The sequence below is a fragment of the Dermacentor silvarum genome, chromosome 10, assembly GCF_013339745.2.
Source record: "Dermacentor silvarum isolate Dsil-2018 chromosome 10, BIME_Dsil_1.4, whole genome shotgun sequence".
NCBI lineage: Eukaryota > Metazoa > Arthropoda > Arachnida > Ixodida > Ixodidae > Dermacentor > Dermacentor silvarum.
The window spans coordinates 101,319,714-101,342,531 of NC_051163.1; the positions used below are offsets into that span (position 1 = coordinate 101,319,714).

The 22,818-nt window shown below is 45.7% G+C and overlaps 1 protein-coding gene across 1 annotated transcript in view; it reads right to left on the bottom strand.

The window, feature by feature from the left end:
• The window catches only part of LOC125941079 (uncharacterized), a 46,161-nt gene extending 23,613 nt beyond the window's left edge, over positions 1-22,548 (bottom strand). Inside the window, exons 1-3 of the mRNA XM_049658007.1 lie at positions 22,483-22,548; positions 9,453-9,568; positions 2,859-2,985 (exon numbers count right to left, since the gene is read on the bottom strand). Of these exons, the coding sequence (XP_049513964.1) occupies positions 2,859-2,985; positions 9,453-9,568; positions 22,483-22,548 (309 nt within the window). The remainder of the gene's footprint in view (positions 1-2,858; positions 2,986-9,452; positions 9,569-22,482) is intronic.
• Between the last annotated feature and the right edge of the window lie 270 nt (positions 22,549-22,818).

Here is a 22,818-nt window from a genome sequence, read left to right on the forward strand (position 1 = left end):
TGTTTGAAATTATGTTGCGATACAACTTGATGCAGGTAGTCCATGAACCAACTCGTGTACAAAATGCATCGAGCTCGGTGTTAGACTTGGTATTCATCAGTCGAGATTTCTCTGATTATAATGTGAAAGTCGAGCAAGGGCTCTCCGATCACCATCTCGTAAGCATATCGCTACCACTAGTACAACTACGTAAGCATAAACCCTCCTCTGCGCTCTACTTTAAAGATTTTTCTAATGCCAATGATGCAAGCGTTGTCGAATACATGCAAACCTGTTTGGGTGATTTCGATAGCACCAATATTCAATTACTTTGGAACAAGTTCAAGGAAATGTGTCAGTATTGTCTAGCTAACTTCGTCCCGAACAAACTGAAGAAAGTTAACAAACAAACACCTTGGATGAATCGGAATATCATTCAACTGAAACGCAGAATAAAAAGATTTAAAAAGAAGAATGCGCAGTGCAACAAAATACGAGAGATGCAAGACAACCTCGCACGTGCGGTTCACACCGCGAAAGATGATTATTTCAAGATATCGCTTCCTAACTTCATAAAAAATGATCCTACTAAGTTCTGGCAGTACATAAAAGAAAAGAAGAAACCAGTTTCGCAAATATCAGTTGACGGGAATGCAGTGACGGATCGGAGTGCCATTTCTCAGCACTTCAACAATTACTTTCAAAGTGTGTTCTCTGGTTCAACGGTGTGCGCATGCGGCGTCACACCGCCCCATTTAGCAGATGTAAATTTCATATCTTATGCTGGTGCTGCATAAGATATGCTGCTTAACTTGAAAACAAAGAGCTCATGTGGTCCGGACGAAATTCCTAACGTATTTCTCAAGCGATATGCTGAAATTCTTGCCAAATTTCTTGTGATTTTATTCCGTGTCTCACTCATTACAGCAAAATTGCCAAATGACTGGAAGACTGCCCGGGTTGTCCCTGTGTTTAAGAAACGCGACCGGTTACTTATGCAGAATTATCGACCAATATCACTAACCTCCCAATGCTGTAAACTTGTAGAACATATAATTGCTAATTGTATACACAAATGTTTGGAAAATAATGCTGCATTAACCGAGTACCAACACGGCTTTCGAAAAGGATATTCTACGGTAACCCAACTTATAACGGTAGTTCACTCGTTCGCTTTATCTCTTGATCGTAACGGCCAAATAGACGTAATATTTCTTGACTTTAGTAAAGCTTTTGATAAGGTCCCGCATGATAAACTAATTTTAAAGCTTAAAATCCTTGGCATCCCTGAAATCTTTATCAACTGGATTTCCGCATACCTGACTAACAGGAAGCAACACACTGACATTGGAGGACAACTTTCTGGCAGTCTTCCAGTCACGTCAGGGGTTCCACAGGGTAGTGTCCTGGGCCCCTTGCTCTTCTTGGCTTATATTAATGATATTGTAAATGTAATAACTCCTGGTGTGTAAATCCGGCTGTTTGCAGATGACTGCGTCTTGTTCAAAGAAGTTTTTGGTTCCGATGATCAAATTGAGCTGAATAACAACCTGAATAACATTTTGAAGTGGTGCAAAGATTGGGGGATGGTTGTTAACACCGAAAAAACTGTATTCCTCCCTATAACACGTAAAAAAACACCTCTGTTTTTTACTTACAGACTTGGCCCATCGTCATTGAAAAAAGTTGACAATTACAAATACTTAGGTGTTACATTAACAAGTAATTTATCCTGGAATATACATGTTAACAATATTTGTTCATCGGCCTTTCGAAAGCTTTGCTTCCTAAAACATAAACTTCAAACCACCCCAAGCAATGTTAAGCTACTTTGCTATTATTCCTTAATCAGACCTAAATTGGAGTACGCCAGTGTAGTTTGGGACCCGTATACTCAAATAAACATTAAGTGTCTTGAAAGAATACAGCGGAAAGCAGTCCGATTTATTTATAACAAATTCTCACGAACTGACTCTCCATCCGATATAATGATAGCCAATGACATTCCTCTTCTTAAAACGCGCCGAAAACAGTTCCGAATCGACTTCCTCTCACTGCTTCTTAATCACGGACTTGCTATAGATCCGTCACCGTATCTATCACCCTTACTAACCAGACCTACAAGGCACCATCAGCCCAACTCTTTAACACCTTATTTTGCTAGAACTGACACTTCCTTTTTTCCACGCACGGTCTTAGATTGGAACGAATTAATCCAGACATCTTAGTCTCTCCTACCAAACCGAAGTATCACTGTTGCACCATTTCACATCTGTTATTGTAGCACTATTTTTGCAAAAATCTAGGAACAGATTCCGTTGTTGTTTTGCATTCAGTTGTGTTTTATCTTCTTGCACTAATCTTGAAACAGATTCTATTGTTGCTCTTTTGTGTTTTATTATCTATGTTATTGCGTTAATCTTCAAACAGTTTGTATTGTCGCTCTTTGTAATATGACTGTTTTTTTTAAACTACCCACCTGCTTGGACCCAAGGGTCTGCAGTATGTAATAAATAAATAAATAAATAAATAAATATATATATATATATAATATGCAAATGATTGAATCTGAGTAATCAGGACACGATATATAGGCGCTGAGTATCGACATCCATGCATGTGAAGGGACGCAGATTCGATCATTTGTATATATATATATATATATATATATATATATATATATATATATATATATATATATATAATATGCAAATGATTGAATCTGCGTCCCTTCACATGCAAGGATGTCGATGCTCAGCGCCTATATATCGTGTCCTGCACCTAGCCTTGTCTCGTGGTTCCCTGCTTACTCAATGCATCAAACAAATCAAAGAGGCGTCATATAATTATACTGTTTTCTCCAGGGACGTAAGGCTTACCAAAGAAATTGGGAGGCCCGGCATGTCGATAACGGCATTCTGCGGCAATATCGTGCAGGATGAGTTCCACTTGCGCTGCACGAGAGAATTGTGACCATGGAACACGAAGATGTCCGGTGTGAATATACTGCATAGCGAAAAAAAAAAAGAAAACAAGCACTTTCTTTCAAAACTTTCGTCAGATTGACGTATTGACAGACACGAAAATAATTATATTTAACACAATTAATTGAGGAGTAACCGCATTCAAAATTGCATTTCCGTGTAATGGCGCTTCATGCAAAGCATCGGCCTGAACGGCAGGTATAATTGCTTACATGCTAAACACCGCATACCCTCGTCGATGTTTGTATGCTCCGAAGGCTGTAGAGTCGTCTTCACGTAAGGGCTGGTAACATTTTTAGGTGGGATGAAGTCGCCAGGGCGAGGGCAAATACACTCCATCCTCAGCAAAAAGATATAGTAAGCAATCACTCGGATAGCACGCTCGAAAGATACCCGTTTTTATGTTTTATGTGTTCCTAGACGTCCCCCTAATTATCCTTCGAAGCTTTAAATTGGCTGCTGTGGTCGTGAGTAAACGGCCGGAATGAAAAAAAAAGAAAAGAAAATACGTTGTACTAAAGTGGCATCACATTTGAAGATAGTGCTTTGCCTACAAAATAAGCTCCTCGGCGTGTCTTTAGAGGTAGCGGCAAATGGAGGTGCGTACACACCCCTTGCAAAAGAACGGAGGCGCGGCTCAGCCAAGATTGAGGAGTTATTTTTGGCTAGTTGGTGCGACATTGAATGTAAGTAAATCGTGAGCAGATGAAGCCGGCGCTCCGTTCTTTCTCCTTCCTTACCCGGTGTTAAAGTCTACTCGCACTCTGTATTGGACAAGTCCCTAGAGAAAATTTTACGAACTACGTCACTAAATACGTCATTAAAAAGTCTCGAAGACCTAAAAAAGCTAATATGGCTAACGTGGCAAACAATTTGGTAAATTTAGCCACGTCAAAAGGATATTCCACATCCGCCGCCATGGCCAAGAGTGGCTCTGGTTAACCCTCCTCCGGTTAGATCTTGTACACATACATAAATATCCAAGAATGTGTACGTGGAAAAAGCCGCCATCGTAACTCAAGTATTGGGACAATGTACGAGTAAAACGGAGGCTATGGGTGCAGCTCCCAAAGGCGGCAAGTTGTTTTTTCGCCCATTCAATTTCCATTTGGCTGATCATGTCTATGCTACAAATAAAACAGGAAAATGAGAGGACACCTAAGCACTTCTTATGAGTTGTCAATTCGAAAGCATTAATGTCCAATTGAGCGCCGCTGAGCCGTCCTTCGGGTGACGAACTCCTCGCGGGCAAGCGAGCGCGTTGAGACGCTAGGCGCATTTTGATATGGCCTTATCGGGGCAGAGTTAGAACGCAAGCGAGCGCTTGGGCGGACAAGGAACGCGCGGATAGCACAGGCTTCCGAGAGCGAGAGCGAGGACGATTTGGAGTCGCGGCGATGCCCTCTCCCTTCACGCAACACCTGGCGCATTACTAGGGCAGCAGGTTTCCCTTTACCGTTTACGGTAGCAGGTTTCCCTTTACCATTTACCGTCACGGCACGAGGCGCACTCGTGCCGTGGCACGCAGCCAATGGTAAATCCGTCGAGGCGCGCTCGTGACGTCACGTCACAGCAAATGGGAATTTAGGTGCCATTTCGCTGTTACAGACGCCGGACGCCATAGTATGCCTGGAAGTGCTGCAACACTGATTTGCTTTTGCGATTGGTATAGTAACTACGAAAAAAGCCTTAAACGAAAAAAGCCAATGAACCGCCGACCCGGGATGTTGTAAGGGCTGTTACTGCCGATTTTGAGAGCCGTTTCTTATTCTTCACGCAAAGGTAATGCAACATTTGCATAGCTCGATAAAGCTTTTCAATCGACACGTATGTTTAGTCACATATTTCCTTCAGAGAAGCGGTCGGTTAATGCGGCTTGCAGCCTTCGGCGACAGCACATATAGGTATGTTTATAACGCGTCATATCGGCGCTCATCGCTTGTTGTGCTGACACTGTAGACACGAAAGAATGGTCTGTTTAAAAACACCGATGGGAAAACTGAACTAGAGTGATTTATCCTTGTTAGACTTGTTGATTCCTCAGCCCAGACGGGCCGATAGAGTGTAGACGGACTCGGCGGGTACGGTAGGCCTAATCTTCGGTGGAAGCGAGCGATCTCGGTGTGGGTACCTGGCGAATGCGAAAATGTTTGTATTTGAGCTTCAGAACCTTTTAACTATTATTTTTAGTACACCAGGGAAAGTGGAAGCGCACGAATCGCCGCAGTTTTGTTGTCGGTGCGATAATATCAATCAGCGGCAGGCTTCCTGAGGTCCGTTCGAACGCGTCTGAACGGCTTCTGGGTTTCGTGTCGACTGTACAACACTGAGACAACTCGCAGTCATCGATTGCGTACTAACTAGTAGAAATTAAACGAGGCGTTATCTGCGTTTGCGTAATTTCGTTCACGAATACAGCTATCCGCACAGTCAAAAGGGAAATGTACAAGGCGAAAGTGATCTCAAATGTCGCATATGCATGGGCTAGCTCACGCACCTTTATTCCAAGCTGCAACACCGCCGACACGAAACAGACATTTATGATCCCAAATTATAGTGCTATTTAGGACAGGAGTCTGTTTTTTGGAGAGGAGATGCCCATAAAATTGTATCAAGCATTTAATATTCAGCAGCGCCTATACTTAGGCAGTGCGGCACAAACGAAACTAGCGCAGTTTCCAGTACGAGCCAGCGAACTCCAGCGACAACCAGCGCGTGTACAGCGCGCACCAGTGCGCCCCAGCGTCATAGCAGTGAAACCAACGTCTCGTCCAGTGTGGCCCAGCTCTTATCCAGCAATCTCACCAGTGTTGCAGTGACTCCCAGCGTGCGCCAGCGTCCCCAGTGCCATCCAGTGTCAAAAAACGCGCTGGTTTCACACTGGAAGGCACTGGAAGACGCGGGTTTTTGCAATACGGTAGTTATACAGAAAAACATGTTTTTATTCAATCACGAGCGCTTCTGTTTGGATGTGCAATTTTGTGAAGCGCAAAAAGTATTGGCGGGCCACTAAATTTGGAGCACAGATGACAAGATCCGTGTTACCCATGTGACAATTTGTCATCTGTTCTTGCCTTTCATCGCGTTATTGTGCACTGGAGGTGAGTAAACTTCATTGAAAAATGTAATACGGGTGAAAGAAAACATTTTATGAGGGTTTCATTTCAAGAAAGCTTTATCTGTGCAGTCATATCCACGTTTTAAACCAAGCCTCGCTCAACACAACCCAACGCAAGTCTCACTCACCCCTATATACCATCGTCACCAAGATGTTCAAGCGCCCTTTAGGAAACTCGCATAGACGTGGTGCCAGATTACCTCTAGGAAATGCTGTAAGAAACTATACGGGTTTCACAGCCGCCACTCAAAGCTGATGCTTTTCCGCGTTTAGGAGACAGCATGCGCTCGCTTTGCGAACCATGCTTCGCTGCGTATCGAAGATCGGCTCACTTCTTCTTCTATGCCTTTATCTCCTCCTCACTCACTGTATGCGCTTCGGGTCTCTTTTGTGTGTGTTTGAGGTCGCTTCTGCGCTTATACGTTACTCGCTGGCACGGGCCACCACGATCACCACTATTTCCGGCATCGGCCCTTCGTGCGACAGAAGAGCCAGCAGACAGCCGCAAAGTGAGTGGAGAGGCAAGAAATGTTATGATTTTAAATTATGAGGTACTATACGGCGATGATGTTTAAGTGAAGTGTGCGTTGTAAAACTGCTGAATTGTGCAATTATGTATATTGGGGTAATGCGTGACGATAGCAGCAATACGACGGCGGAATAACTACGACGCTATGATGCTACGATGCTATGACATGAAATGACGACGGCCTGACATCGCTGGAATGACGACAACGGCATGATTACAATAGAATGACGAAGACAAAATGATGATGGCTGCATGACGGCGACAGCACGCCTGCATGAAGACGACGAAATGTCGACGACGACGTGAAGACTAATAAATAACGACGACCGAATAACGACTGAATGGCAACCGTATAACGACGACGGAATGAAGACATGAGAATGACATCGATCAAATGGCTACAATGAATTGACGACGACTGCACGATGACGACGGCCTGACGGCGACGGCAAAGCAGCGAAGTCGTGGCAACAATGGATTCACGACTACATGACAATGACGGAACGACGATCGCGGGACGACAACGGCGCTTGCGTTGGAGCTGAACGCCTGTTGGTACAATCACTCGCTGCCCCGGGCCGCCTTCGTTCCTGGTACTGGTATCGGTTGATCCGTTCGTTCCTATCACTGGCATCGGTTGAACCGCCGCTGTATGTTAGTGGCAGTGGCGTCGGACTGCTAAGCAGTCGATTATGTATATGCCGTATGTATAGTGGCGTCGGACTGCTAAGCAGTCCGGCGCCACTGATAAGCAAGGACTTAGCACTGCTAAGGAAGGACTGCTAAGCAGTCCGACGCCACGGCCACTAACATACAGCGGTGGGTCGCGAGTTCGATGATATAGCCGCAGCGACCTCTTTTGAATGGGGGTCGAAATGCAAGAATGCTCGTGTACTTGGGTGCACGTTAAGGAACCGCAGGTGGGTCAAATCCGGAGTCCTCCACTATGGTGTGTCTCATAATGAAAGTGTGGCCGGTTTCGGCACGTAAAACTCCAGAAATAAATTTAGTTTACCGGTGCCGATTTGCCCTAGCTCGAAGTCCGGCCGATCGTGCAATACAGCAGCCTGTACCCGTAAAGTGGATTGAAGAGGAAAAAACAAGCTCAGCTTTAAAAGACAACTGAAGTTTAGTTACGCAGATTACATTGGTCATTTTTGGAGTTCTTAATGTGCGGCAAAACTGTAAATTTTGGTTACAGCGCAAACAGGTTTGGCGAACGAAAATTTCAAGCTGTCACGAATCCTACCTATTTCATATTTGGACGAGAATTGCTGTATGAGACACGATATTCTGATATTGTGTTGTAGCCTCCATCGCCATAACTTCCTCACCAATAACATTCTGTACGGGACGCCCTGTTCTTGGTTGCTTTCTTACGGCCGTACTTTAGGGACAGTTTTCAGATTTAAGGCACCGTGGTAACTGACTGGTGCTGCGTAAAATATACAAGATGTAAAAGAATATGAGGCGTAAAGAAAAGACATTATTCAAAAGTGTCCTGTGGCCTACAATGCAAGATTCCACCTTGACTACGACCACAATCGAGAAAAATGGAAACTATTTGAGGAAAACGCTGTCTTATGAATTGAAGCACAAAATTAACTGGAACGCCCATGCATTTCGTCGGACACTTTGAAAATTAATATTTCAAAACTAGTTCAGTCCTGAGAATTCGTTCCAAGTGGATACGTCTTCCGGACTCACCGGCTCATAGATTGAAAGATGCGCCGTAAAATATTTATTTAAAAGGTAATTAGCGTAATTATGTTAATTATTCAATTAGGCGTTTTGATTTCTCGTGGAAGTAAGGACCACCTCATCGACTAGTTTAGATCAAGGATTATAATTGTGCTATCTGTCATAGGGAATTTAAAAAATTGGTGCAGCTAAAATGAAACACCCTGTATAGTGAAGGACTGACATTGTATGCATGCACTGTTATTGCACTAATCTAGAAAGAGATTTCGTTGTTGTTTTGTATTCATTTTTATTGTATTACACCTTATTACGCTAATCTTAAAAAAGATGCGATTGTTGTGATTTTGTGTTTTATTATCCCTGTTGTTACGAAACAGTTTTTGTTGTCACTTTCTGTATTATGTCTCTACTTTGAAACTGTCCATCTGCTTGGATCCAATGGTCTGGAGTATGTAATAAATAAATTAGTTAATTAATTAAATAAGAGCTGGTAATGTCAAGAAGCATCGGATCAACAAGAAAATGTTGTAACCAGGTCGTCGCCCTCCTTTGCATGGCGCCCTCCTCGCCAGGCGGATCTCTGAGAAAGAAATTGGTTGTCTGTTTTGAACTGGATCGCATCGCACCATGCACCAAGTGATTGACATATGGTCTCCAATCGCTTGCCAGTTCATGCCTGTATCTAGAATTACAGACTTGTGCGCGTTTGCAGGCTCTATCACTTGCAGCTGCACGCTATATATACAGATTAGGCAACAGTGGGACGATGATATTGCGGCCCGGATTTCATGCCACAGTCTCGTCTGCGCCTTGATGCCGAAGGGAAGGGAAGATCGGCTGGGTTTCAATCGTGGTCGCGTACTAATATGGACCTTTAGCCGCATGCGTTTGTCAGTACGCCAACCTATATAGCTTTGATACCTTATTACAATATTTCACTGCTCTTTGAAATAAGACGACAATTTGGTTGCTCGGGACAGCTGTTCTTAAAGCAATGACTTTCTGCTGAATTGTCGCTGTCGCACCTAGGATAACCTTAAGAATTAACAAATCTAGGTCACCTTCGTGGCTCGAACTTAGCCGCCCGCTTTTCCGCTCTGAGGGCGTTGTGATTGATCTACTTTGCGAAGAGAGGGCGTACCTCAATATTGAAGGAATGAGATCGATCCACTCCTGGCTTAGAGGGGTGTAGCCGAAGAAGGTCAACGTGCGTTGGTTCTTGCCTTCCGCGTAGCGCTTCAGCAGTTTGTGAAATTCCTGTGCACGAGAGACAGGAGTAAGAGTGAGCACAAGCTTCCACATCGAAAGTGTGAATGCATGTTCAACATTAATCCTGGAGCAAACTGTGCTCGACTGCATCACATTGGTCTCTGACAATATTGCAACGTCGTAGTGACGACGAATGATTAAAGAAAGCCAGAACTGTCAGTTACAAATTACTGAGTGAACTTTTGCTCAGAAAGACGAGCAACGCTTCAATCACAACGGAGAGCAGCGAGCATGGTGAAACCGCTGTTTATCCATGTATTACCAAACATTCCACAGCGCTCGCGCACAGTCGAGAACGTACATCACTACTCGCGTCGCGTGCACAGTCTATTAGACAAGATACTATCGCTGCAGAATCAACAATGAAATGAAAAATCAAGATTAGATACAGTATAGGCGCGTCTTGAGAGCGATAACTTGATAGCAAGAACGGTCACCAGCAAAAAGGAAACCAATGTAAACACGACAATACACGCAGAGCCCTTGGTGTTCTTCAGAATGAGATGTCAAAAAAGATACAAAGGAAACATTACCGTGCGTTTAGGCAGTGGTTTCGCGAACACAACAAAACATTACAAGCCTCCAACAGGTAAAAGTGGTGCGACACCAGGCTGTAGTTGTTATAGCATCTTGTAGTAAAAACAGCGTAAGAAACGAACACTGAGACACACACAGCACGACCGCTGCCTGAGGGTGTCACAATAGCCGTTTCTCGCGCTGTACCTACTACAAGATGCTATAACAACTACAGCCCGGTGTCGCACCCTTTTGCAGTTCATTTGTCATGCAACGGGCCAATTTTACTCGTATTCCATCTACTACAGCTCATTCTTTGTGTAAACCTTCTCGTCTCGGCAACTTGCCGAGCTCGTCTTTTCACCTTCAGCGTCGAGAACACGGCGTTCGTGTTTTGCGTGTCTCGGTCCACGCTCTATTTCCAGCGCGAAATATACTGCAACGCACATTTGGAGAGCGCATTCATCATCTGTGGTGTGTGATCTGGGAGGAATGACGCATGTTAGCGAGTACCGAGAATACCGCGGCACCTTTAGCGTTGCCGTCTAAACCGTTTGTTCCACGATACCAAAGTGCCATGAGCTGCTTGACTTTCCAAGCCGCCCACTAAAATAATGCACACCCTTAGAAGTGAGAAAGGGTGTAAACCTATTATAACTCACACGCTTACACCCTTTTTGGCGTAAGCGTGTAAGTTATAGACAGATTTACACCCACTTTACCATGTAGAGGTGTGAATTATTTTACAGTGCAGTAGCGCAGGGGCTATGGCATGCTGTTGCTAATCACGATGTCGCGGGTTTGATTCCCGGCTCTTGTACCGTGCTTTTTGGTGCACAATACCACAACATTTATTATCGCCAAAATAAATTAGTTCGATATTTCTCAGCAGGCTCTACAATCGCTACTTTGAAGATATTGTGGTTATCTCAGCTCTAAAGGCTTGTTATATAATTACTGGCAATTAATTACCTAAGCTTAGACTGAAAATACTTTGGCTTGCGGAAAAGGACAGCGAACGATACTAAGTCGGTTGCATTCTCGTGATTCACACCTGGATTTCTTGAAATTTGGCACGACTTAGCTGAAACACCCTGTATATAAATCATACTAATATATCTGGGCCACTTCTTACAGAAGGTAGGCAGCGTCGATTAGTTTTGTAATACCTGCAATAATATTGCTACACGCGTGTGGTATTTGGTTGTTTGAACGAGGCGCGCGGGCGCCTAGACGAAGAAGAACTGCTCTGGGCTCTCGAGCTATCGGCTGATCTGGCCAGCGCTGCAGCTATCTTTTGTAAATATACTTGTCAATAGTCTCCTGTACTTAATTCTTCGTTCGCGTAACATTTTTGGTGGAGCGTGCCGTTCCCCTTATTCTCCGGCCAAGATAATGTTGACGTTGATGACTGGCTACGCATGTATGAGCTTCTTAGCCGCAACAACCACTGGTACCCTACCATAATGCTAGCTAATGTCCTCTTCTACTTGGGCGGAACATCTCGTGTCTGGTTCCGGACACACGAGGAGGAGATCTCTAGCTGGGACGCTTTCAAGGAGAAGCTCCGCGACCTCTTTGGCAATCCGACCGGTCGGCAGCAGGCTGCAAGAAAAGAGCTTGCTACACGAGTACAGTCTTCCACTGAATCGTATGTCTCGTACATACAAGACGTGCTAGCTCTTTGCCGGAAAGTCGACGAGAAAATGGTCGAAGTTGACAAGGTTGGCCACGTTCTCAAGGGGATCGCGGACGACGCGTTCAACTTGTTGATCTTCAACAATGTGTCTACCATCGACGTCATTGTCAAGGAATGCCGCCGCTTTGAGCTCGCCAAAAGCCGCCGCGTCATTCCACAGTTCTCCCGGCTCCCTAACACGGCTGCGACGTCGTACTGCGTCGCCCTTACCGCTTCACCCCCCTCCAATGAGACCGTCACGCGTATTGTTCGCCGCGAGCTCGAGGCTGCCAGTCCTGCCACGTTCCTTCCGCGCCCACTTGACCCCACCATTGACCAACTAGCCCCAGCGATCTCCCTCATTCAGGAGGTTGTGCGGCAAGAGTTTGCCAACCTCGGTTTTCCTGCTGCCTGCTCCATCTCCCGAGCTGACGCCCGACTGGTGCCGACAGCTGCGCCTCGCAGCGATCTGTATTCCCGTCCCAGATACCGCAACCCTACAGAGTGGAGAACGCCGGACGACAAGCCCATTTGCTTTCGTTGCCACCGCATTGGCCACGTCGCTCGCCACTGCCGCACCTCCTGGACATCGCCGTATTCGAGCTACTTTTCCCCGTCTCCTCGCCCATATGCCGACCCTCGCCCCTCCTCGCCTCGCTGTATGCCTTCTAGCTCTCACGTATCCGTCGATGACAGTCGTCCCACTCGCTCGCCGTCACCTCAGCGCCGTCGGTCCCCGTCGCCCCAGCCACGCCGCTATTCGTCGCCGACCAATTATGGACCCTCCCGGACGGAAAACTAGGCCATGCAGCTCTTGGAGGTAGTGCTGCATCACGTTCGTCCTGTCCAAATCCTCCGTTGACGCTCCTCACGAACACGAACCTAATTGAAGTAGATGTAGATGGTGTCCCGTTGACGGCATTGATTGATACTGGAGCCCAAGTGTCCATAATGAGCGCTAACCTATGTCGTCGCCTCAAAAAAGTTCTTACGCCTGCCGTCACTCGAGCCGTACGCGTCGCCAATGGCGCCACTGTTGCCGTCTGTGGTATGTGCACTGCTCGCGTAGGAATTGCTGGCCGCCAAGTTCCCGTCCTGTTCTCCGTGCTGACCAGTTGCCTTCATGACCTAATCTTCGGGCTCGACTTTCTGACGACGCATTCTGCCCTCATCGACTGTTCCACCGCTACGCTGTGCCTCGAGCTTCCTCTTGTTTCCGACGTTCGCCCCGAACAACCGCACACCCTATGCACTACAGCGTTTGTTCGGTTACCTCCAAAAGCCCTAACCTTCGTCAAATTGGCCTCAACGCAACCGTGCCTGATGGCGACTATGTCGTCACCCCTATTCGTGATGTCCTCCTGGCGCGCGACATCTCTGTGCCACACTCCGTCGTTACCCTTGCCGCTAATCGGATGTGTCTCCCCGTTGTCAATTTTGGCTTGACGAAGCAAGTGTTACCTGAAGGCATAGCGGTGGCCACGCTCCGGTCAGTGACAGACGACCACGTCACTGCTTTTGCAGCCGAAGCGTCTCCAGATCCTCCTAATAACCCGCAGGATGCCTTGAACCTCGACGGCCCATTACGTCCCATGGTCGCTCCGGACCTCGCCCCTGGCCAAGCAGCCGCCCTATATCGCCTTTTGCTTTCCTATCGCGACATATTTGACACTGACAATCGCCCACTTGGTCAGACGTCCCTTGTTAAGCATCGGATAAACACTGGTGATGCTGTTCCCATTCATCGCCGACCGTATCGCGTGTCCACGGCAGAGCGGCAAGTTATTCAGCAGGAAGTCAACAAGATGCTCGCCAAAGGCATTGTTGAGCCCTCGTCGAGCCCTTGGGCGTCGCCGGTGGTGCTCGTCAAAAAGAAAGATGGCACATGGCGTTTCTGTGTTGATTACCGTCACCTAAACCGCGAATCACTAAAAAGGACGTTTACCCGTTACCACGAATTGACGAGGCTCTTGATTGTCTTCACGGTGCCAAATACTTTTCGTCCATTGACCTTCGATCTGGTTATTGGCAGATTTTCGTCGATGACCAAGACCAAGAAAAGACCGCTTTCGTCACTCCAGATGGCCTCTACCAATTTAAGGTTATGCCGTTTGTTTTATGCAATGCCCCCGCCACGTTCGAACGGATGATGGACTCTCTGCTTCAAGGTTTCAAATGGTCAACTTGCCTTTGTTACCTCGACGACGTCCTTGTGTTTTCTCCTACGTTTGAGACGCACCTTGAGAGCGTCGCAGCTATCCTTGACGTCTTCCGCAAGGCTGGGCTCCAATTAAACTCATCGAAGTGCCACTTCGGGCGCCGACAGATTACAGTGCTAGGCCATCTCGTCGATGCTTCCGGAGTACAACCCGACCCGTAGAAGGTTCGAGCAGTAACAGCTTTTCCTGTACCTCAGTCTGTCAAAGACGTGCGGAGTTTTGTGGGACTCTGCTCTTATTTCAGACGGTTTGTGAAAGATTTCGCAGCAATCGCTCGACCACTCACTGAACTTCTGAAGAAAGACGTGCCTTTTACGTGGAGTTCCCCTCAGGCTGCCGCATTTTCACGCCTTTTCACGATTCTGACCAATCCACCGATCTTGGCCCACTTTGACCCGTCCACACCTACAGAGGTCCGAACCGATGCCAGTGGTTATGGGATCGGCGCAGTCTTAGCGCAACGACAACACGGACACGACCGCGTTATAGCCTACGCTAGCCGGCTCCTGACAACTGCAGAGCGCAACTATTCGATTACCGAGCGCGAATGTCTTGCTCTCGTCTGGGCTGTTTCAAAGTTCCGCCCATATTTATATGGCAAGCCCTTCTCAGTAATCACAGACCATCATGCGCTGTGTTGGCTTTCGTCGCTCAAGGATCCTACTGGTAGGCTCGGTCGTTGGGCTCTCCGACTACAAGAATATCCCTATATACACAGTGACGTACAAGTCGGCCGGGACGCCAACACCAGGACGCAGATTGCCTCTCTCGCTACCCAGTCCAAGACCCGACCTCTACGTCTGATACTGACACCGACGCCTGCGTTCTCTCTGTTTTTCCATTGGTCCATGTCACCGACGAGCAGCGCCGTGACCCGTCCTTGCGTGTCATCATTGACCGCCTGGAATCGTCACTTGCCGACAGCTCCCTTCACTTATTCACACTTCAAGATGGCGTACTCTACCGCCACAACGTTCACCCCGACGGCCCAGCATTACTCCTTGTGATCCCTAAACACCTTCGCTCGGCTGTTCTCCCGAACTTCACGACCTCCCCACTGCCGGTAACCTCGGTTTGTCACGTACCTATGACCGGATCCACCGACGCTTCTTTTGGCAAGGGCTTGCTCGCTCCGTTCGAAGATACGTAGCTGCGTGTGAGAAATGCCAGCGACGCAAGACACCGTCGACGCTCCCTGCTGGGTACCTTTAACCAATTGACATTCCCGCGGAACCATTCTTTCGGTTTGGTTTAGATTTACTTGGTCCTTTTCCTCTTTCTACCTCTGGGAACAGGTGGATCGCTGTGGCCACAGATTACGCCACGCGCTACGCCATCACCCGAGCACTCCCTACAAGCTGCGCCACAGATGTTGCCGATTTTCTTCTACGCGACGTGATTTTATTGCATGGAGCTCCGCGACAACTTCTCACAGATAGTGGCCGGACATTCCTGTCAAAAGTTATCGCGGATATCCTGCAGTCCTGTGCCACGAGGCACAAGCTATCCACGTCATACCATCCGCTAGCGAATGACCTCACGGAGCGTCTTAATCGCACTCTCACAGACATGCTCGCGAAGTATGTGTCTTCCGACTACTTTCTGACTGCTACCTCGCTCTACCGTTTGTCACCTTTGCGTATAATTCCTCGCGCCACGACACAGCCGGTTATTCGCTATTTTTCCTTCTTTTCGGCCGAGAACCAGCACTGCCCCTCGACACAAGCCTCCCTGTTCACGCAGCACCCACCAGTGAATATGCACTTGACGCCCTCACCCGTGCTGCCCACGCAAGGGAAATTGCCCGTGGCCGCCTTCTGCACTCCCAAGAGAGTCAACGGCGTTTGTACGACCAGCGACACCGCGACGTGCACTTCCCGCCTGGTTCTTTGGTGCTTCTATGGTCTCCGTCGCGTCAGGTCTGCCTGTCAGAAAAACTGCTGTCTCGTTACACAGGCCCCTACCGAGTGATTCGTGCCGGGACTCCCGTCACCTACGAGATCGCCCCTGACGCCCCATCTGCTTCCCAGTCCAGTGATATCGTGCACGTTACACGACTGAAGCAGTATCACCCTCCCAGTGATGACATTTAGACGCTCCGGGACGTCGCTTCTGCCGCCGGGGGATTATGCTATACGCGTGTGGTATTTGGTTGTTTGAACGAGGCGCGTGGGCGCCTAGACGAAGAAGACGAACTGCTCTGGGCTCTCGAACTATCGGCTGATCTGGCCAGCGCTGCAGCTATCTTTTGTAAATATACTTGTAAATAGTCTCCTGTACTTAATTCTTCGTTCGCATAACAATATTACTCTTTCCAAAAGGACTAACTTCGGGGCGAAATCGGGTATAACTCAGTTACGATAAAAATTGCTTTTTTCGAGCGTGAAAGAAGCCCGCGAATATACGCAGAGTGCCTCGAGCGGCCAGTCGAGCGAATTTCCCGTGAATTCACGGGCTTGTTTAACGCTCAGAAAAACCCTTTTATGTAGCGTAACACGTATTGAGCAACAGAAAGCTGTATCGGGAGTTCTTCATGTTTCTTTACAATGTCATCATTGACACTTTTCATCTAATTGTAATATTTGACAAGTTGATTAATTAATTAAGACTAATTATGTAATTAGGCGGAATGCAAAAATATTCTGAGTATCTCCAAGCGACGGCAAATAACATTACTTTGGTTCTGTCCAGCTACATGGCATTTGCATATATTTAAATCTCGGTGCATGTAGTTGGGAGACCCTGTATATACAGCTGAATATCGCCCCAGCATGTGACCGGTAGCCATTTGTCTTAACGCGGTTGAATGCGACGCTGAGGAGGTACCAGCTCAAGGTGGATCGGTGTCCGTGGGCCGCACAGTAGGGCTTGCAGGAGTATACATGGCACCGTTATCATGGTGGGCAATGATTCCACGGTAGGCACATTTTGCGTGGCGGGACGCAAGTTCCGCGAAGGCACACTTTGCGGGGTGGGCACTGTTTGTGCAGCTGAGTACTTCATGGTAATGACTCTTTCGATCGAGCTATTTTAGTTATTTATTTTTTAGCGTTTATACCGTGACGCCAGATAAACAATGCTTAGAAAGGCTAGGAGCACGAAACCTAGCAAAACGTGTTTCCTCGCCGCTTTGAAGACAAGTTCGAAAAAAAAAACTATGCAAAACCATAAACGAGATAATGGAGAAAGAAAATGCTACAGATTCTAGAATATATGGGCTCATCTCAAGAGACTGCGCACATCAACACTTGTTGCGTAACTTTATAGTGGACACAAGCAGGCGTGTGGATGGGCCAGCTAAGTTTCTCAGCATGGTAGCAGTCAATGGCTCTCATAAAATATCAGTGATGATCGATCCAGGGATCGATCATCTCCGATGACTAACCCTGGAGAAGATCTAGGGAGCTGACTTAAATATGCGTCATCAAGCTGCAGAACTATGTGACATGCCAATTTTGTGTAAAAACCGAAGACTTGTTTGGAATCGGCAGCATCGCGTAATGCTCTGTGCACCATCAAAACCACAAAGGCTGGCATAGAGGTTGATGGGCGTAGCGAGCAAGCAAGTGGAAGTGATTGCTGTAGACGAAAGAGCTTTGCCTGTTGGCGTGTTGGTTGGTAGGAATTGGACAGAGCAAGATCAGCGTACTTTACCTGCGTATTGGGGATGAGCTGAGGATCGGTTACAGAGATGAATTACCCTTCTGTAATATCCTCCTGGCTCAGAACTAAACGCCCAAAGAACCGCTTCCTGTCCACGAAACAGTTGCACTGCAGAAGAAAACTGTGTGTTGGATGAAGCTGGCGACTGCTATTGATGCTGGAGACCTCCTCATGCTTGGTGGTGCTGATACAGGATTACCCTTTCTCATTAAAGGTGGCAAGGTTGATGTACGTGTTTGTAATGACAGGCATCAAGACCAAAAGCTGACGAAGGGAAGTTTGTTTGCACATGATGAACTGAAAATAGAATTGACAAAAGCCACCTACATTGAATTATACAATCCTTCTGTTACTACTGAGCTGCATACAAATGCGAGCAAGGATGGACATGCAGGAATGACTTTACAGCAATATGAGTCAGGACGTTGGTACTGGTGTTTCGCGTCAGAAAACACGCCCTTGATGCCGGAAAGAACCATCATGCTGGCAAGTTAGAGTTGATGGAAATCGTCTGTTGCATAGACAGACTTCACCAATTCGTTCTTGGTAGCCTATTTTTCTTACACTGCCAGGTAATAGTGTACCTGAATACCCATAAAACCTTAAAGCTACACATAGCGAGGTCAGTTGATATACTTTAGGAATATGATTTTGAAGTGAGGCACCGTGCGGGGGATGGAATGGCACATGTTGAGTTCTTAAGTCGAGAACCCGCGGGAGCTTCAAGGAGGCACACTGGACAAAGTTGTTTCAATCAGGGCAGAAGTGCGCCCAAGCGTAAGCTTAGAAGAACATGTTATGGTTGTTGAGAGGCCTGATAGAGAGCTGCCACCCCTCGCGCAGATACTAGAGAAGCCAGCAAAAGAAAGGACAAAGGAAAAAAACTCAGAGCTTTAAAATTTTGTGTTGTGAAAAAGATGTAAGCTGCACATTGAACTCACCGCTTCACTCTAGAGCAAGTGGTCAAGTACAACGAGTGAACCAAACACTGGTACCGATCATTATAGCAAATCTCACAAGGTTTGGGATCTGCTTATCAGGGAAATTGAAAGCTACCTGAACACAGCATACAATGCATGCACTGCAACAAGCCCACTCAAGGTCCTGCATGAGTATCAACTAAGAATGCATGACGGTTCCCTTGGATGTCTCAAGACGGGAAATGCAATGTATGCCCGGAGTAACTACACGAAACTGTTTGAAATGGCAGGACAGAACGGTTTTAGGCGCAATATAAGACAAGGACTCAGAATATACATTCTTAGTCCGTGTCTTATTTCGCGCCTAAAACCGTGTCATGTACGAACTTGCCCGACCGCAAACTTTACTAATCAAAGCAGTACTTAGATAGAAGACACTTTGCTGGAGAGTATCTTAATGTTGGCGATGTGGTAGAGACGCGAAGGTTACCTGAGAATACAGATGGTACAGCAAAGACCCAAAAGAAATTCAGGAGAACACTAAAAGTGGCCGAAGTGCTCCCATCGGACACTTACAGTGTCACCGATATCAGTGGAAGGAAAGGAGCTTATTCGAGCACAGTATATAGTAGCCATTTCAGTCGATGGGGTGGATACTGTTGTGAGTCCCACGATGATTCCAGCTGCGATGAAGTGTTCAGTACCGATGACACCATTGCTCTAAGACCCAGTAAACGTATGGCAAAGAGACCGACGCCCTTTCAGGACTATGCTTCGTGAACTGAGAACAGTGTTAATTTCAATTTACTTGATTCCTCTAACTATACTAACCTTGAGTATATATATGAGTTGTATTTATAGCCATGGGTTGGAATCGCAACTGTCTGTACCAACACGCTGTAGTGATTATGGATCGCAGTCATTATTCGATCATATCCTCACAAACTTCGATGACGTCACTCACGCAGGCGTGATCGAGAGTGATATAACTGATCACTTTTCAGTGTTCCTATACTTTGAAAGGTCCTTCATTCATACCAGCGTATCAAGTCACAGGCATCTTTTTAAGTCAGATAGGTACTGTCAACTCATTACAGATACTGACTGGTCAGGTGTATATGCCACTATTGATCCAGAGGAGGCGCTTATCAGGTTCTACGACGTTATTTATTCAGCAGCTGAGCGTTCAACTACATTGCAATCATCCAACAGACGCTACTTCGCGCCACGCTGCCCTTGGCTGTCCGATTCACTCATACGATCCCTTCGCAAAAAAGACAACATGTATAAAAAGACCAAACGTCAACCGTTCAATCTAAACTTAAGATTACGCTATAAGCGATATTCCGGCACATTGGCTTTGCTTTAAAAAAATCTAAGCTTAATTATTATGAACATGAACTTCAACTTTGTAAATATGACACAAAGAAAAAGTGGCGGCTATTAAAGTCAACCAAGTCGCGCAGCAAGGTGACGTCTGTTCGTGTTAACAACGATATCCTCACCACAGCCAGTGATGTCGCCAAAGAATTGAACGTTCACTTTTCTTCTAGTTTCACCGCCTCCCCTTCTTCCAGCTATGCACCTCCGTTTTCTCGCACTTCCCAATCTCTTTTTCTTTTTCCTACTTGTGCCTCGCAAGTTTGTTCAGTTACTTCAGGATTAAAAGCTACTGGACCTGGGTTAGACAACGTTCACTCAAAACATGATAAATCTGTAAGTTCTTTTGTTGCCCCTGTTCTGAGCCGCGTTTTTAACCGCTGTTTCAAAACCGGTGTCTTCCCCGAAAAATTTAAAGTGGCAAAGGTAGTGCCCGTATTTAAGAAAGGTGATCCACTTAACATCGACAATTACAGGCCCATATCTGTGCTTCCTTTACTCGACAAAATCCTGGAAAAACTAATCGAAGTAAGGCTAACTAAATATTTCAGCAAATTTAACCTACTATCTTCATGTCAGTTTGGCTTTAGGGCTGGCCTTTCCATTGATACAGCAATTGCATGTTTCACTGACAAAATTAGGTCATTCATTGATAATTCCAACATCACGGGATCCATTTTTGTCGACTTTTCAAAGGCATTTGACACCATTGACCATTCAATTCTTTTTTGTAAATTAGAGTACTATGGGATAACTGGTCCTGCATTGACCCTATTACAAAGCTTCCTTCTTAATAGGTTTCAGACCGTTTCTATCAATAAGTACACGTCTAGTCCAACTACTATTAATAGAGGTGTTCCACAAGGTTCGATTTTAGGTCCCTTATTATTTTTTTATATGTTAACGATTTGCCCCTTTGCCTTAACTTTTCTTCCTGTTTACGTTACGCTGATGACACGACTATCTTTTCCCATCATTCTGATTCCGCGACTCTCGTATCTAACCTTCAAGCTGACTTAACCTCTCTCGAAGAATGGTGCAACTCTAATAGACTATTGATTAATCCGTCCAAAACTAGTTTATGCTTTTCCATATACTCCCAACAAAAAACAGCAATCAATTCCCTGCCTCTGTGTCAACTCTGTCGCCATTCCGTTAAGTGACCAATAATTTTAGGAGTTATAGTTGACACTCATTTGAAATTTCACCAACATATCAATTCCTATTTGTAAAAAGATTTCATATGGCATTAGGACATTATTAAAATCAAGAAAGTGCTTTAGCATAAGCACTCTTAAAGCGTTTATGCATTCATACACAGTCATATAACTTACTGTATTAGATCATGGGGTAGTTCATATTCAGTTCACATCTGGCCTCTGAAGGTACTGCATAAACAAGCCGTGCGACTTATTACCTCCGCTACTCGACTGACGCCATCACATCCTATTTTCGTCCAGCTTAACATACTACCTATCTCTTAACTATATATTTACAGGACGTGCGTTTTGTTTTTTTTTTAAGGTTTTTCATCGCATGCTCATAATCGATATTTTCCCTTCCGTCATGTTATCTAATTCAAACAAAACTAGATTTGCGATCCATAATAACCTTCTGCTGCCCAGAATACGCACTAATTATGGAAAAATGAGCATTGTTTTCTCATCCCTTTCATTGTGGAACTCACTCCCATCTGTGCTCAAAGAAGTAATGCCTATTCATGTATTTAGGCGAAAGCTAAAAATGTTTTTATTCATTGTATAACTGATGCTTTCCATTAACTCTCTTTACTGTCTGTTTTTCATTACGTTTTTCTATGTAATCACAGGAAATATTCCAGGTTGCCTTTGTTACGAGTAACATTTTGAAATTGTTATTATATATTCGCTTTGTTAGTTTTCTAATCTATTAACATAGGAGGTCCCGCCTGCGGTTTGTAACCATGGGACCTCCTTCTGCATATGCAGTTGAATTGTATTCCCTTATTGTTGCATTAATAATAAAGATTTATTGAAGATTGATTGATTGAAATGTAGCAGCAGCATGGCTGAGTGTTAGTGAATTTCGAGAAACTGATCTGGGAACTGGCGTATTGGCACCATCGGCAGGTAGATGGCGTTCTGTGTATATGGACGAATTACGTTTATTTTCGTACACGATTCAACAAATAAACAAGTTGTCTTTAATCATACCTGGGTGTGGAAAGTCACTACAACACGCATCTGTTGTAGTTTTTGTGTGCGTCACCTTCAAAGCGGTAGATAATTCTTGTGCGGTTTATATTCATCTGTCTGTATAAATGCTTACAATTTATTGTGCTATCATGGCAGTTGTTTTGGCACATGGCATTTTCTTATGCATTTGTCACTTTGCTGAACGGCATTCGGAGGAAGCATCTCCATAGAATTCATAGCCTCTAGCTTTTGCTTCGCATTTTCTCTGCCATGCCATTACAACAGAAAATAAAATAAAGCCAAATAAAATAACTTGAAAAGGTTTCCTTGTGGACCCCTGTGGAGCACTTACTTTGAAGACTCTAATCGAATCGAGCACGCTGTCTGGAGTGCTTCGGTGCGGAGTGATGTCGATCATGCCGTAGTGATATATGCGGTCGTTCCAAAAATCGCCGATGTACCTGGAAGCACTGAACCGGTGGCCCTCTTCGTATCTATATAGAAGGCTTTCGAGTATCCTGTGTTTTCTGCAATGAAGGAAAACCGGTTTAACGCATCGCATCATTTTCTGTGCGATCAACTAAAGAGCGCCAAGACTTCTTTCAAGCATTCTGAACAACAAGCAAAGAAAAACTAATTTAGACAACTACGGTGATTAGGACAAGAAAAGTGTGGGTTAGATGTAGGA